This window comes from Chenopodium album, chromosome 1 (assembly GCF_948465745.1).
Source record: "Chenopodium album chromosome 1, dcCheAlbu1.1, whole genome shotgun sequence".
NCBI lineage: Eukaryota > Viridiplantae > Streptophyta > Magnoliopsida > Caryophyllales > Amaranthaceae > Chenopodium > Chenopodium album.
The window spans coordinates 77,168,414-77,185,718 of record NC_137834.1 but is presented as its reverse complement, the minus strand read 5'-3'; the positions used below and the strand labels follow the sequence as shown (position 1 = coordinate 77,185,718).

Here is a 17,305-nt window from a genome sequence, read left to right as displayed (position 1 = left end):
ATAGTTAACCCACAACCTAACTAATTCAAAAATAAAGTACCATACTTAACTAAATTAAACAGTGGTGGGCATTAAACAAATCAACTCCAACAGCAACACCAAAATAAAGTACCTTAACTTAACTAAATTAAACAGTGGGCATTAAATAAAGCAACTCCAACAGCAACAACACAAGCATAAATCTTAGGACTAAAAGCAGACCCACCATTGACATTGTACACTAAACACCAACGGGACACAAGACACTGAAAAGCAAGAACACACAAGACCCACCACCACCAACAACAACAACAACTATATAAACTATGCAAAATAATATGCTAAACCATTAAGGAGGTGTTTGGTTCACATAACTAAGGTATAAGGTATGGACTTAGAAAGATTTAAACCCATACCTTATGTTTGTTTTATGATTTTATGAGTTTTAAACCCATACCTCAAACCCCCAAGGTACGGGGTTTAGAAACCTTGGTGGGGGGAGGTGGGTTTGGCTCATTCCCATACATTTAGGCATTAAATAAAAGAAAAACATTGCATTTTATAATCATACCAAACATATGGTATTAAGAATCAAGTTCCAAACCCATACCCCTGTGGTTTCATTCCTGATTCCAACCCTATACCAGTTTGCGAACCAAACGCCCCCTAGATGGGCAATGCTCTCTCTCTCTCTCTCTCTCTCTCTCTCTCTCTCTCTACATATTCAACCTAAACCGAAGTAAAGATTACCCATTCACAACCCACATTAAATGTGCTCAATTAAAATTAGTTAACATATTACCTCCTTCAACAAGGCTTCAAGGGCTAACAAAACACTGATCGTCCTCATCTTCTTGCTCGCGGGTTTTATGTGGGTCTTCGGGGTCTTCAATGGCAGGTTCAATGACAGCTATGTCGCAATTGAACAACACACCGGTATCACGACCACCATCATCTTCGTCATCGTTTGTTAACAACAAATCCTCCATCACCAACATCTTCCTCGCCATTTTCACAGATTAATTCGTCTTCATAGATGTTGGTAATGGAGCTTCAACAACAAGATAGAGATTCTAGAACAAAGAATGTAAAATGAAAAAGGGTAACATGTAAAAGGGGAAAAAGAGAAGGTAAAATTAAGGGAAAATAAAAAAAATAAATAAAAAGGGAGGAAAAGGTACATATATAATACAATTGCTTATACTTTCCTCCAATACAAGTATTTACCTTTATTTTAGAGTAAAGTGCTGCCTTGATACTGTAGCGTGGGACCTATTCTATTTTTTTCCCTTCAAAACGGCTCCCATATGCTTGCTATGCATTTTCTTATGCATAACAACGCTTCATTTGGACTTCCTCAGAAATGGCTGCCATCAAGGCCCAATTCCCGAGACGGCCAGAAAAACAGCACGACCCACATTTTTAAGTCACTAAAACCTAGGACTAGGGCACACAATTCTAGATATAAATAGGGAGATTACCCCCAATTTTTGGGGCACGTTCAATCATTACATCATTTATTACTCTCGAAAATAGAGACACCTGATCTTGGAATTCGAAAAGATATTTAAAAATTAAAAAAAGTTGATATTTTGAAAATATATATCGTGACGAATGTAACAAGACCCCTCATGACTACTCCCTCCGTTTTTAAATACTTGCTCCACTTTCCTTTTCAGCCGTTTTTAAATACTTGCTCCATTTCTTTATTTGAAAAGTTTATACAGTATTTAATTCATTTCTCTCACCTAGTGGACCCAACAAATATCATATTTTATTAATTTCATATTCTCTCTCCTCCAATTTCTCCACTATTTTTGCTTTTTACCATTTTTTATTCTTCCACCAACCCCATTACCTACATATTTTATTACTTTCTCTAATTTCTCCTAAAACTCCGCGCATAGAGAAATAGAGCAAGTATTTAAAAACAGAGGGAGTATATTTTTCATAAAGTTAAAATCACAAAACACGGTCAAATGAGAGTGTGTGTATAGTGCTAAAGTCAAAACGAGTCAACTAATAAAAAAAGAAGTAGTACATATTAAGAAAGCAAGAACTCATATCGTATAGTATATACATCATTATATTGTACAAAAGTTGTTATCACCCAAGTTGCACACTAGTTCTTAAAGCTCTATACATTGTATTATTTGTATATAAGTTGTTATATGTACAATTTTGATAAGAGAGAAAAAAGAAATTGATGATCTTCCCCTGATTACAAAGGAACATTACAAATTGACATTAGAAAAAAAAAATGTTAGAAGAGCGAAAAAATGAATAAAATATCCTCAAACTATGTAAAGTAAGAGGAAGACAAAAGAATGAGCACGAGCACTTGATTCCTCCAGAATGACACTTTTGTAATAGACTCACTTGAGATTTTCATTAATTGTTAAGAATTTCTTAAAGTGCCTTCTTTCCTTGGTTCAGCTCCTGCGATCTCAAAGGGAGGAAAGACAAGACCTTCATCCTACAAATACAGAGCACGTAAGTTGCGAGTGGCAAAGATGAAATGATTCATATAACAGATTCTTCAGTACTGTGAAAAAGATAAAATAGATTTTTAACCATGACTTTAATTCATGCAAACACTCCAATTCAACAAGTAGCTAACTATTTCAGCATTTTTACTCTTCAAGATCAAACAGTGCAACTGAACCACAGTAAGAAGTCTGACACTTTTACTAGACATCAGATTTAGTATCTCAATCCACGTTAAAAGTTGGGAGAGTCAAGAGATGGGGAGAATCATAGAATGCATTGGGTAGAAGAAAGAAATGAAAAGTGAGAAAAGGTAGTAGTGACTAGTGAGTAGCCATGGGTGAAGTAAGGAGGGAGGAAAGAGGAGGAGGATGATGCTGAGGCGAAATGATACCCATGTTTCAGTTTTAATTACCCAACACGGCTACTTGAGGCGAAATAATAAGACAGCATAACATCATGAGGAGCAAGGCATATAAAGGATGAAGCTAAAACATGACCCAAGCCCAAGAATAAAAACATAAACGTGAATTGAAATTTTAAGAAAATTACACTTGGCTGAAACTACCCTGATATTAGCTAGACCTGAAGTGACCTAAAGTCGAAGTCACTTAGAGACAGTTGCAGCGTTAAACTGAATTACTGAAATGACTATAACCAAATACAACTCTAAAAATAGGTGGCAAACTCAAACCAAACTGAGCACCAACAAATTGTACAAAAAAATTTGCCTAAGTTGAAGATTCAGAATTTTTATTAGGAAAATTTGTAAATTACCACCCGTTAATTTTTTTATTTTATTTTACCACCACTTAAATTAAAAAAATTACTCAAATTCCTACCTTTTTAAAAATTCCGGTGGATTTTCCGTCTATGGGTCCACTTCCATTTCCATTTACCGCCGCATCACCGCAAAACCTCTCTTCTCCATTTCCTACTTCATTTTCTATATTTTTTTTTTATTTTTTTTATATTGAATATTACTTTTTTTTTTTTTGCAAGATACATATCAATACTAAATACTAAAATAATCACCAAGAATATTCTAGAAGTACACATGTCACGTTTACATTAAAAAAATTCCCGCCAAAAACTTTTTATTTTATTATTATTTTCCTTTGAAAATAAAAAGATAATTAATAAAAACAAATTGAATATACAACCTTATTTCCAAAAAAAAAAAAAAAAAAAAAAAAAAAAAAAAAAAAAAAAGAATATACAGCCTTAATAATAGAACAATAACAACAAATTTAAATAAATAAAATTTTAAAAATATACACAATTTATAAACAAATACAAACTTATAATATTATTTAATATATAAATATAATTTTTTCCTATGAACATCCGAGCGTGCTCGGGCAAATAACTAGTTATGTTATTATTTTCCTTACTACCTAAATTAATAATGCCCCACCCCTTTGTTTTTCATCATAAAGTTTTCTTGTATCCTCTTTTAGTTCTACAGTTTTTCAAGCTAAGTAGGAGGATACTAGTTATATTGAAAACAATTTTTGAAACAAATTATATCAATATAATAATGCAATCAATTACATACTACTAGAAACGAATCTAAAGGGACACTTGCACATTATAAGTATAACATATTTAAATATTTTTTCTCACATGTTTTTATCGTTTTAATATACTTCATGCGTTTTAATACCGGCCTACCGCGTGAATCAATTCATTATGTTTTATATAATTACATTGTTTTTATAATTATTCAACATCCGTACAATGCATGGGGTTTAACTTATTAAATGCTCTATTTACTTTTGTGTGATAGTAGAAATTTATTTATTTTTATTTATTTATAGAACTTCACTATACAGCACATTTACTGATGTTAATAATTTTGTTAGTAACACATGCTTTTTAATAAACATATTGGAATATATTTTTTCTAAAGCTGGTGTAAAAAAATAAATAAATAAAAATTAAAAAAAAAAATCTTTCTAATGCTTAAGAATTCCATTAAGCACTACAAATGTAACCCATGATAAGGTAAGGAATCCTATTGACACATTTTCACCTAAATAAAACTCTACAATTGATAATGGGGGGGCTTAGTTCACGTATATTCAGAACAACACAAAAAGAAAAAGGAGAAGGGGATTTAACTAGCCACGTAACAAAGTAGTATGACATTATTGATTTGGGTAGTAAGAAAATTATTAACTAATATATATTTTGAAAAACAAAAGTAATATTTATTTTAAAAAAAGGAAAATAAAATAATATAATAATGAATAAGGATGGAATATTCCTCAAAATACCTTCTCCGGTAGCCAACTTACCAATTTGCACATATATTACAAAAGGTAATACTGCTGATAGCAAATAACTGAAGTCATATTATTTTGCACAAACTGCAAATAGCTAGGTTTATATTAAGCTCCCCCTCAAAAAAAATAAAAAAAAAATAAATAAATAAAGGTTTATATTAAGCTAACTTTCATTCTTTTTTAAAGTAGTTAATAGGAGTAATATTAATGAGCTCAGAAAAAAATCCAATTAAAATGTTATTCTCAAGACTCAATCACAAATCACCCTTTATTGATGGTTTGGATATGGCATCCAAGTTAGGGGCTTGACGATAACTAGTAAAGGCTATAATGATTAAGTTAGGGGTGTGATTCCCCTCATAATAAGATGGAAAAAATAATAATAACCCTACCAATCATCAACCATCTCAAAATACTCTCAACTATTGATTAAGTCACAATAATCCTAAGCATTTACCTTAGCCTTTCCATTCCCTTTCTTAACCCACCCAAAAACCATACAACCCTTTTACCACCACCAACCACTTCCCTATCAGCACGAACTACAACAACTGTTCAACTGTCACCATCACCACAATTGGCTCTGCCCCACCACCACCACTACCACCCTACCATCATCACCCATAACTAATCAAAGCACAATAAAACCACACCCCAAACACTTAAACCCACCTTCTCACACCTTGCAACCACCCTTCCTGACCACCCAAAAACCAGATTCACCGTCAGTGATACTACACCCTGCCCTTTCAAAACCTACCCCACACCCACTCACTAGGAAAAATCCACTACCTTGATACCCACTCCCAACCACACAACACTAAATATTTGGAAAAAAAAAAACATTAAAATGGGAAATTATTACCTTTTCTTCATCAATAATGGAATTAGATGTCAAATTCAACCACAAACTCTAGATTTAGAGTTTTTATGGTCACATTTTGACTATTAAAGCCTCAAGCTTCAATGATGGTGACGAAGCAAAAAGAGAAAAAGGAGAGAAAAAGGGTGGCGGCAAGGGGCGGGTATGAAGCACTAAAGGGTGAGGGCAAGGAGGTAGCAACAACAAAGAGTGGCGGCACCACCAAAAGAATAAGGGAGAAGGTGGTGGTGCAATGATGATGGAAAAACGGAGGTGAATGACCAAATACCCCAAACAATATTAAAGGGTTTTGATTTCCTTTCCCTCTTTATCCTTTTCTTGATTTCATTCCCTTTACCCTATACAAACCAAACAGTGCCAAAGATTAGTTTATTCATATCTAGATCCATCACCAAGAATTGCCCCATAACATGAGCTTCAATAAGGGATAGTCTCAAGGGAGATATCTTGAGAAAGCTAAATGAATGAAACAACGATTAGCTCTAAGGAAGCAATGAAGCATATGACGCTCGTAATAGCTATGGCCTTGTATTTTCTTGAATTTCTTCCATATTTGAAAGTGAGAGGATGAAGGAAGAAGAGGGGGGGTTAAATATCAGGAATTGTCATTTTAGGGGAGTACACCGGGCTAACTTGTTGAGTATCCTTTGGGTATGCATCTATCGTAAGTAGTTAATTGCTTGTTTAAATATGTTGTCTGATGAACTCTTCAGGTTTCTTACTTGTTACTATTTTACAACTTCCCCCCTTTATGCCATTATTTAGAAGGCTATAGTCCCCAGACAAGTGAAAGCATCTGTATGGACAGCGAATGTAGAGAGAGTACATACTTGAGAGTGGTGAACATCTATGTGTTCAGAGGCCAAACAAGGCTTTGTTTCATCATGTGTTATGTATTATCCAGTTTAGTTCAAAGTTTCAGAGGCAAAATGGGTGTTGTAATATCTGTTATTGTATGTGCTAATTGGCTGGAAAAGAAATGATAGGATTATCATGGTCAGGCGTCTGCTCCGGCTTTGTTTATGGGACAAGATGGTTTCCCTATCTACTCATTTCTCTCAAACTAATGTGGCTTTCTGCAATGTATATTATTATCCTAAACATAATTGATTTTTTTTTTCCTTTTTGCTTGCTTTAGCGGGTGTTTTGTTCTTCTTATGAGGAGTATTAATGAGTCTAGCAGCTCTAGCCTACTTGTGAGAAACTCAACTGAGCTCAAATCCAAGGAACCTAAATCTTACCCCTGTAAAATTATAACTCCATACCCCCAAGAATCAAACCCTATTCTCTCTCTCTCTCTCTCTCTCTCTCTCTCTCAGTAGCTTATAAAAAAAAACTACCCATTTATTGTACAGGATTAAATGGAATTTTGATTGCTTTTTATTTTCTTAATTTGGGTCTTGGTTGATATCATTGATTGTTTTAATTCTGAAGATACATGAATTTGTTACATTTTAATTAAAGGTAAAGATAGATAAATTATTATTAAAAAAAATACTTCGTACAATATTACAATTCTTCTTGAAATTTTGATTCCATACCTAGAGTGAACCAAACAGAATAAACAAGACACCAATTCAATCAAGGATTAATTAAACACTTTGACATATGTATGAGGTTCTCAATCCATACCTCCTTGGTATAAGTCCCCAATCCATTCCATTCTAATTTTTTTGAGCCAAAAGCTCCCTAAGCAAACTATGATTGGGTCAAGAAGTTCGTGATGAGGGTTAAAATAACTAGTTTAAATAAAATATAGGAAACTAGTTATGTTTTAGAAGTTACTTAACAAATTCAACAAATACCTATGAGAATCTTAATGTATCAGAACTTTAAGTGTTAATACCTAGCTGTTGTGCACATAACAAGCAAGGAAATATATGTATGGCCTTGATAAGCAAAATCACAAAAATTCCATTGTGATTGGATGAGTAAGCATTCTATTTTTTTTTTTTTCCTTTTATGTGAATAACATTTAGACACTTAGGCATTCAGACCTAATCATTACAAAAAGTAATGATGAGACATTGTAGCATGAAAGGCAATTTCTTGGTTAAAGCTCATAACTCGACACATTCAAGCTTGGTAAAGAAGTCGAGCCGAGCCTGAAAAGTCTGAGCTCCACAATTTCAAGCTTGGCTAAATCTCAAGTTTGGATTGACCAAAGCTCTGCTCAGCTTGTCACCATATTTTTCCGATTACAATGTAGCAAAAATACTTACGACTATCAAAGTAGAAAGTGGCATAGAGCTGATATGGTGACAAACTGAATACTAAGATAATTCATAAAAATCTTCTCATTGTTGAGATGTCAACCCACTAAAGTTGCACAATATCAAGAACAAGCCCATTGTAAACAAGGTATTCATACTCTCTTGTGGCTAGGCACATATTAAATTCTCAGTACCAACTACATATTTATGCCTTGTAGATTGTTAAAAGAATCAAAGCTTTTAATTGAGAAAAGAAATGGAATACTTACGAGACAGTATCAGCGCCACAAAATATAGGAACCCTTCCTAATCCTATGCCAAGCCACTGCTTCCTTGGTGAAGATACTAGATTATCAGCATCTGAACCTGTTGCTGTCAAAACAAACTTCAAGAAGAGATTGAGAGCATCAGATATAATTGGAGAAAACTTTAATTACTATGATATAAATGGTAACAACCAAGTCCACCGAAGGTCTGAAGGATATACCATGTTTTCCTAACCTAAAATTCCAATCAAAGAGAGAAAGAACAACAATATAACTACTTTCATCAATTTTAGAATTCCAACAACTTAAGTGACTGAGAACGTTAAACCCTTGTGCAAATGCATGAACACCATTTAACACGGTATGAATGATTTTCTTCTCTTTCCAAATCTCATCTAATATTTACCAACCAAATATATCCTGACACTCACTTGTTCAAGAGAAGAGAAAACAATTCAAGACAATGCTTGCTAGGTAAAACAGATACATGTCATAGTAGGGCTGGCAATCGGATCAGGTCGGGTTCGTGTTCAGGTCACCTATTTTTGGGTCAGAAACCTCCCAACCCGAACCTGATCCATTTAACTTTTCGGGTTGAAAATCCCAACCTGAACCTGATATTTTCGGGTTCGGGTCAACCCGAAAATAACATTATGACCTGATTTTTTTTTTGTCTAAATCTGTTTTCTTTACCTAAATACAACTTGAACAACCTACTTTTTTCCAAATTTCAAAGCTATAATCCACAATCTAAGTACCAATTTAATATGGCATATGCATGAAATTGCTCATAAGCCCAGAAAATATGAGTTAAACAAACGAAAAATAGAAAAAAAAAATAAAAAAATAGAACAATAGAACAATAATTTATACTTGTATACTAGTTTGAACAATTTATTTGCATGAAAATAACAACAATCGAATTAAAAACCAACAATAATTATAACTAAGTTGAAATTACAAGCAAGTAAATTTACAAAATCAATAGCTTAACAAAACTTAGAAGAAGACAGGGAGAAAGAATAGATTATAAGTAGTCACTTTAGTTCGAGCTATTTATTTGGGATTGTCAAACTCGAAGCTATGGAGCTGATCCATTTGAGGACTTAAGGAGATCTGCTATTGACTCTTGACTCTTGCCTCTAGAGGAGTACGCAACAAAGAGATTTATGAAGGGGAGAGAGAGTGTGAGAAACTTAGAGTGAGAGTGAAGCGGCTATCTTTGAGAATGTGAGGAAATGAGATTGAAAATGTTATATATAGTTAGGGTTAATATTGGGCTCACTTAGTTGGGCTTGTAGCTTATAAACTAGTTTCACGCAAAAATGTTACTGTTACCATGTATTTTGATCCAATAATTTTTTTTTCGGGTTACACATGTCGTTTTCTGGTTGAAATTCTCAACCTAAACCTAACCCATTTAATTTCAGGTCGGGTTCGTGTCAACCCATTTAATTAATCGGGTTGAAAAACTCAACCCTAACCCGCTATTTTCAGGTCAGATTCGGGTCGGGTTATCAGGTCGGGTCAGTTTTTGTCAGCCCTATGTCATAGGATGGAAAACTGATCATATATGTCGCTTTGGGGATTATGCTATACTAAATTAATTTAAATATATAATATCAGTTAGTTTCTTAGGTACCAGTGTATCCAAAGCAGGTTTTTGACTTCTACAGAGATAAAACACTTTTACCAGCAGAATGCATTTCATTATAATTTCACAATTAGAGGAAAATTGCCATAACACAAGGTAACCATTAGAGTCCCTCTTATGCAATCATTATTCAATAATTGATCCCTAGAAGTTAAAGAATCCAGAGATCTTTGCATTGAATCCATCTATGCCACAAAGAGGGAAATCAAAATGGATTCACTGACCAATAACTAGGCAGCCATTAGTAAAACAACCTACAGAACAAAATGTCCATAATGCCCATAAGGATTTTCTAAAATCAAGAAGAGGAATCCATATATCGATATAAGAAAATGCAGAGCTAACATACCAGAGGAAAAAGAGTGGCCATGACAGCATAGCTCTCCAGAGGAGGGAAAAAGAAAATTGCCAGCACACATGGACTTCCTGAAATCATGCCCCAAATCTTAAGAAAAAGACAAACTAAGAATCTTGTTCTTATCTCATTGACTCAGACCCATGTATTTTCTTGAAATTTTAAGATTATAGATAGATTCTTAATCTATATATTTACCTCCTCAATCCGCTCAATGATATTTAATAATTTAGCAAGTCCACATAATACATCATTTTGGAAAGCTTTTATAAGGACTCATCTTTTAAGTTCATTTCAAAGAACATAACCATATCATTTGAAAATGAAAAAGTAGAAAAATATAAAATAAAATAAAAAATTAAAACAAAAAAAATACCCTGAAACCGAAATGGATCTTGAGCTCATTGGTCCACATCAGAGGCAGATCCACAACAAACCAAGGGTGTGCACTACTCAATGCTTCAATAAAAACTATTTGAGGCAACTTGATGCAAGATTATAAAGGTAGTATTTTGAATACTTTTGAATATGCAAGATTATAAAGGTAGTATTTTGAATATACAATAGAGCTATATCATATTAATGTGGGTCTAGTGTTCTTACATTGTCAGCTAAACAATATTTTGAATACTTTTTTTTTTCCCAAAATGTTTCATATTATGACATAATCTTGATTTTTTTTCTCACTATAAATTGTCAAAAGTTATAAAGATAACACAATAGCACCAGCCTATAAATGGGACTACAAGAGGTCATAAATGAATAAATAAGCTTATCAAACCAGGTTTAAATCATTGTTACTTATCAAAGTACGGAGTATATAATTGTGCATATCTTATATCAAAATCCTGGATACACCATTGGTCCACATACTTGTATGTATAAGACCTATTAAGCTATTGAACTTTCAACGTGTCTAGAATAGAGTTACTTTGTCCTATTTCCTAATTAACTACATTTACATTAGTTTACTTGTATCAAAACCAAATCAACTTTAAAGTACATTTGTACTTCTTAAATCAACTTTAAAGTACATTTGTACTTCTTAAATCAACTTTAAAGTACATTTGTACTTCAAGATGTGCCTTCTATGCATATGGCCAAAATGACAGTGAAAGAAATAGTTAAATTTAAATTAATACATTTGATTTCCTTGTACTTAAATTACAAAGCATATTTGTCAATCGGGAATTATCATGAAAATATATAATTTCAAGCAAAAGGAAAACATTAAGTTCTTCATAGCTCAATAAAAGAACTTATATCACTTACTATCCAGAAACTCGAATTTACTAACAAGGGTTGAACCCAACATAATGGTGAATATTAAGATTTGACTTTAAATTGACTCAAAAGTTACAGAAATATGAATCAACAATCATGGGATTTATCAATCACTTAATAATTGTTTGTTCATGCATACCAAAACCAGCAAAAAATGCCCAATTGGACTCAAAGAAGTCCAGCCTTCGATCAAGTGTAACTCCTGAAAGATTCCATTTGTACCTGATAGAGCAGCATCATAGATATTCAAAATCAAACAGATGCAAATACAATAGAGTACATAGAATAAAAAACAAGAGGACGTACTCAAAACAGTAGTAAGCATACATCCAGGAGAGTAGCAAGAAATTGAGTGCTTTCCCAGCATATGGTATGAAACCAGTGGCAAAAACCTGCATATGTCACCATGAACAGTCAAGGTAGGATCAAACCAGCTTCTTTTAATTAAATTTTTTTTTTTAATTTTTTTTTTTTTTTAAAAAAAAAAAACATTGAGAGGAAAAGGGTTAGAGCCGTGGAGGGTAGAGAAAAGCAGCTCATTTCTTCACCATAGTATGTGCAGAGGCCAACATTCACTGATAATGATGACTAGTTTACATGCCTGTGACAAAAAATACATACAAAAAACATCAGAAGTAGTCTCACCTCTAGGAAGAAGAAGCTCAGGAGAAGAATTGAGTAGACTTGCTCTCCTATTCCGATCATGATCCTAGAAGTAGATAGTGAGAAAACATTCAATCATACGGATTTTAATGTAAAATGATTCCGGCATTAAAAATACGGTTCCAACCAACAAATTGATAATAAGATTAATGTACAAAATCAATCACGCTAAAAATTGGGCAAATAGTAGCAATCAAGTCTGATGACAACTATCCCTAATGGAGATAGCACCAAAGTTACTCAGCATTATGTCTTGTATAAGTAGGACAGTCACTTAGAGAGGTTATATTTTATAAAAACAGATTAAGTGTATATTCAAAAGATAGTAGCAATCACATTTGAGATTTACCCTCCAAGACCAGCAGATTTATCTGAACCAGGAATTTGTGCAATTGATGCCTCTTTTTCACCTGCCATCGGTGCTGTTGAAGGCTTATGTTTCCCCATAGCAATAAACCCATGCTTAGCTATATCATTGTACCTATACAAACAGAAGGTTAAACAACCTTAAAATTATGAATAAAACTTGAAGACTTGTGAAAAAAGACAAGAGAGCTTTCTTTAACAGTTCCAATGTTTAAACCTTTTGCATTTACTACAGTCAATTCAAGAGCTTACGAAAATATAGGGGGATAAACAAAAAATATAGTGCCAGGATCAAGAGCTTACGAAAATATAGGGGGATAAACAAAAAATATAGTGCCAGGATGAGAATTAATAAAAAAGGGTTGTTGCATATTCATCTTAGTGGAAAAACACGACAACTGTGATTGCCTTTATTTTCATTGAAAAGCAATGTGTTGTGGGAAAAGATTTATTTAATTCATAAATGCAAAAAGCTTCTAGTTTTTTTACTTATGCAACTTTTAGAAAATAGACTAGATTCATTTGTCTATGATACTACAATATACTTAGGAAAAATTGTCAAAAATAAAACGACCTTTAGACAGTCTTTCAAAAATAAAACGACCTTTTCATTATTCTAAAATAAAACGACCTTTGATATACATCTGCTCAAAATAGAACATGACCGAATGGAACCCTATTTAGTAGGTTATTGTGACACGCATCACAATACGATTGGTAATTTTTTTTTTTTTTGGCTTTTATTACATAAATTAATTTTAATTCTAATAATGAAAAAAAAAAAAAAAAAATCCCACTGCCATGCCTTAGCCCCCTGCTTGCGAATTCCCACCTATACGCACCCCTGTCGCCGTCAGCAAACCGCAAACCCAACCAAACCTCACCCTAGCTTGTCCATGTCGGTGAATCGCATCCGAGCCCCCACCCTTTTCGCGTGGCCTGGGTTCAACGACTTGGGGGTTGCGGGTTATTTTCGGGTGTGTGGAGTGGGTAAGATCGATTTGAGGTGGTTTTGGATGGTTTCAAGGGGATCGGGTGATCCAAGGGGTGGCCGCGGGTGGGTTTTAAGGTGTGCAAAGTGGGGTTTAATGGTGGTTTCAACTTTCAAGGGGGTGGTTGGGGTTGGTTTCGAGGTGTTCAGGGTGGTTACAAGGTGGGTTACGGTGCAATGGATGGTTGAGCGGTGGTAAGGGGGGACGGGAGGTGGCTACAAGATTGGAAGGTTCTCTAATGGAGGTCGACGTCGGGCTATGGTGGGTTGTGTCTGTTGTGTGGGCAAGAGGCCAACAGTAAGGAGGAAGAGAGCAAAGATAATTTTTTAAAAAAATTCTTAAAAAAAAAAAAAAGAAAGAAAGAAAGATGATTTTTAAAAAATTGTTTTATTTAATTAAAAATCAAATTTTTTTAAAAAGAAATTGCAAAAATAATCCTAGCCAATTGTAGTACGACATGTGTTCGGGAATAACCTTTTAAACAGGTTACTAATTTTTTGTTCTATTTTGAGTAGATTTATGTCAAAGTTGTTTTATTTTGGAATAATATAAAGGTCATTTTATTTTTGAAACACCGTCCAAAGGTCGTTTTATTTTTACAGTTTTTCCTATACTTTAAGCGTAAGAATCCAGAAGATAAAAGCAAATACATTTAAAAGTTACCAGATATTGCTCAGTATAATGCTGGACACGTACAATGGATAGAACCACACCAGCTGCATTAAACAGGCAAACAAAATTTTCAAACTCAAAACTGTTTGAAACAGGTCTGCAAAATATTCATTCTCAAGAAAAAAGTACACTCAAGAAGGAACCACAAAAAATATAAGCAATGCGCCAATCAGTAATTTTCCACATACTATCAAGTTAAAACATATAGAAAACAACTCAAAGGAGGAACGTCACAGGGAAGAAAGACAAAATTACCTAAGACCAAGGCAACTGTGGTGAATTCATAATGAGGAGATAGCAAAGAAAGACTCCATGAGGACAGGGATATTTATGGCCAATAACCCTTTAGATTCCAAACAGCCAATAGAATAAACATGTAATCACATTGCATAGGATGATGACATATAAATCACACACAACAGAAGTCATAAATTATATGATCTTATATAGAGCATTTCAGATATCAATCAAGCATTTTTTTTTTTAATATAATTTTCAAACTTTAGTATTTATTCTCCAATCTGGTCTTTGAGAGTGTATTGTTAACTAAAACTTTGCAATTAGATTTGAAGGAAACTTGACTCTCTTTTTCTAACAATGGCAAACTTTTCATGGATATATCATATGTTACATCTCATAAATAAAAGGGAAAAGGAAAGAAAAAAAAACCAAGCATCTCAAGGAGAAAACATCAATTCATAACAACATCAATTCATGATCCTATGTTACAGAGACTTGATATGAGTCATCTATAAATTCAGGAACAGCCAAATTTATACCATGATGTCAGTTGAAAAGAAATGACAAGATTCACAGACTGAACAATAAGATGTCAATAAGTCTACAGTAACTGATTACTCAAGCAAATTATTTAGCCATGAAACTAGAAAAAATGTACAGGATAACACTACAAATTAATTGAAAACAAAACTCACATAGATGAGTTGAATCAGAAGTTTTCGCATTGTCGAATAAATAGTCAAAATCACTCCATATCTCCATACATCATCATACATAATATGAGGGCATTGAGATGGCAATATCCATTCCAACATAGGAACAAGAAATGCTTTCAATATATATACACTGCAACAACATATATGGAAGATATATCAATAATACTGCAACATGAGTGTAATATGACTAGCAACTATGAAGGTAATGATAACAGCATTATCTATAAGCAGTCAAATAAGAAAAAGACAATTCAAAAGGACTGCAGTCAACAGTTACTGATAAAAAGGCTTTTAAAACAAGCATGGTAGATAAAAATCATAGGTCACTATTCTCATCAAAAAAAATTAATTTTCCACCACTGGTAGATACATAAACCACATACATGCATTTAAATGTAGATGTACAAGTATTGGTACATACATATCGCAAAGCCAAATATAATACAGGCCTCAACAACCACAATAATCCTAAAAATTTGGATCATGAAACCATTCCAAAAACCATCCTTTGTCATTTTACAACCACAGGAAGAAACTTTAATCAATTCAATTTCTTTCACAGTTGACGTGGAATTATTCTAGCCAAAACAGATCAACATGACATGAAAAGGGGTTAAAAACAGGCGAGCCAACCAACAGCACCCACCAACATCATTACCCACAAATTGTTCTCTCCCGGTAAGAACCAATTAAGGTGTCCCAAACAAGAGGACTTTTTACAAAATGTATTCATTAACTTTAACCTTGATTTGACACAACCCCAAATAACAAAAACTAATATACTCACAAGAACAATTATTGCGTCCATCTTCCTCGTGTAGCTAGATTCACTTGCGAGATAAAATCACATAAAAAAAATGATGTGGAAAGAAAATTTTATGTTTATGAAATCTACAGCATACAACATATGTGCTTAACATAGAAATTGCTGTGAATTAGTTTCAAACAACCTGACTATATTATATGCAGCCAGGAATTGAAAATACAAACAAAAGATCAAAATAAAACCATAATTTAGAAAAAAAAAAAAAAAAAATGCTAACTTCAATCCTAAAGTGGACTGAAAATAAATAGAAAGCAAGGTTCTGCATTATATCTTGTGTGGATGAATATAAATACTTGTACTTAGGTAAACAATCAATATGCCAATCAATATATTGCCAAATAATTTCAAATTTTGACAAAATTAAACCAATTAATTAGGTACAAAACTAATATATTGCCAAACAATTTCCAAATTTAACAAAATTATAAGCTTTTAATTACCTAACAATGTGATTAAAAATAAATATAAACAAAAGTGAAACAATAATCAAATTAAACTACAACTAAATAAAGATTATGATTTTTGCTACCTGCCCAGAAAAATAAATCCATTGAAGAGAAAACATTGACTAGTTCGAATCAAAAGACTTTTAGACCTGCAAAGTGAAACAAATCAAATTAATTCAATCTAAAATAAATAAAATTCAGCAGGTTAATAATTAAATTAAAAACATAAATTTTCTTCAAAAATAATAAAAATAGGAATAAACCTGTAACAGAGAATAGCAACTCTATGAACGCAACAAGCCTCTTTGAAACCATGAAACCAAAGAAGAGATCCTTGCTTTAGCTTTGCTAATGTAATTTCTCCAATTGGTGGACTAGCCATTACTAATTTACTATGAAGCGTGAGAAGAGAGAGAAAGAGAAATAGAGTAGAAGTACTTCGTAATACACTAATACATAAGGCGTTGATTTTAAAAAGAATTAAATTGATTTAGTTTAGTTCCAAATACTCTTTTATAGTTTGGGATAAAGAGATTAAAAGAGGGTAAACGAGGAACATAACTCGTTAATCAAATGTTTTACACCTAATTGTTACCCGAAGTAGATGTTTTGGGTCTTTTCAAAAAAAAAAAACAAAAAAAAAAAAGATGTTTTTGGTTTTATTGCATGGTCATAATTAAATTTTATAACAAATAAATAATAATGTTAATTCAACGATAATTTATCCAAAAAAATTATTTATAACAAAATAATTTAATAGTTTATACCAATACTAAATAACGTAAAGGTTATTGAATTGAATTATATAAATGGAAAATTTGTTAGAAACAACCTTTTAAATTGTCCACTTTATTTAAAACAACCTTTTATTTTTTTATTTTTTATTTTTTTTTTTTTTTTTTTTGCAATTTCAGACCAATTATAAAGTTTTTTTTATTAAAGACAACCAAATGCTACTTTCCAGCGTTGACACTA

The 17,305-nt window shown here is 32.8% G+C and overlaps 1 protein-coding gene across 1 annotated transcript; it reads right to left on the bottom strand.

The window, feature by feature from the left end:
* Positions 1 to 2,023: 2,023 nt before the first annotated feature.
* LOC145604077 (protein EI24 homolog) lies at positions 2,024 to 16,876 on the bottom strand. The gene is made up of 11 exons (XM_081660041.1): positions 16,594 to 16,876; positions 16,414 to 16,479; positions 15,038 to 15,188; positions 14,094 to 14,146; positions 12,422 to 12,553; positions 12,055 to 12,118; positions 11,716 to 11,801; positions 11,549 to 11,631; positions 10,120 to 10,196; positions 8,120 to 8,235; positions 2,024 to 2,455 (listed from the first exon to the last, which is right to left on the bottom strand). The coding sequence occupies exons 1-11, from the start codon at positions 16,710 to 16,712 to the stop codon at positions 2,389 to 2,391; spliced, it is 1,014 nt and encodes a 337-aa protein (XP_081516167.1). The 5' UTR covers positions 16,713 to 16,876; the 3' UTR covers positions 2,024 to 2,388.
* Between the last annotated feature and the right edge of the window lie 429 nt (positions 16,877 to 17,305).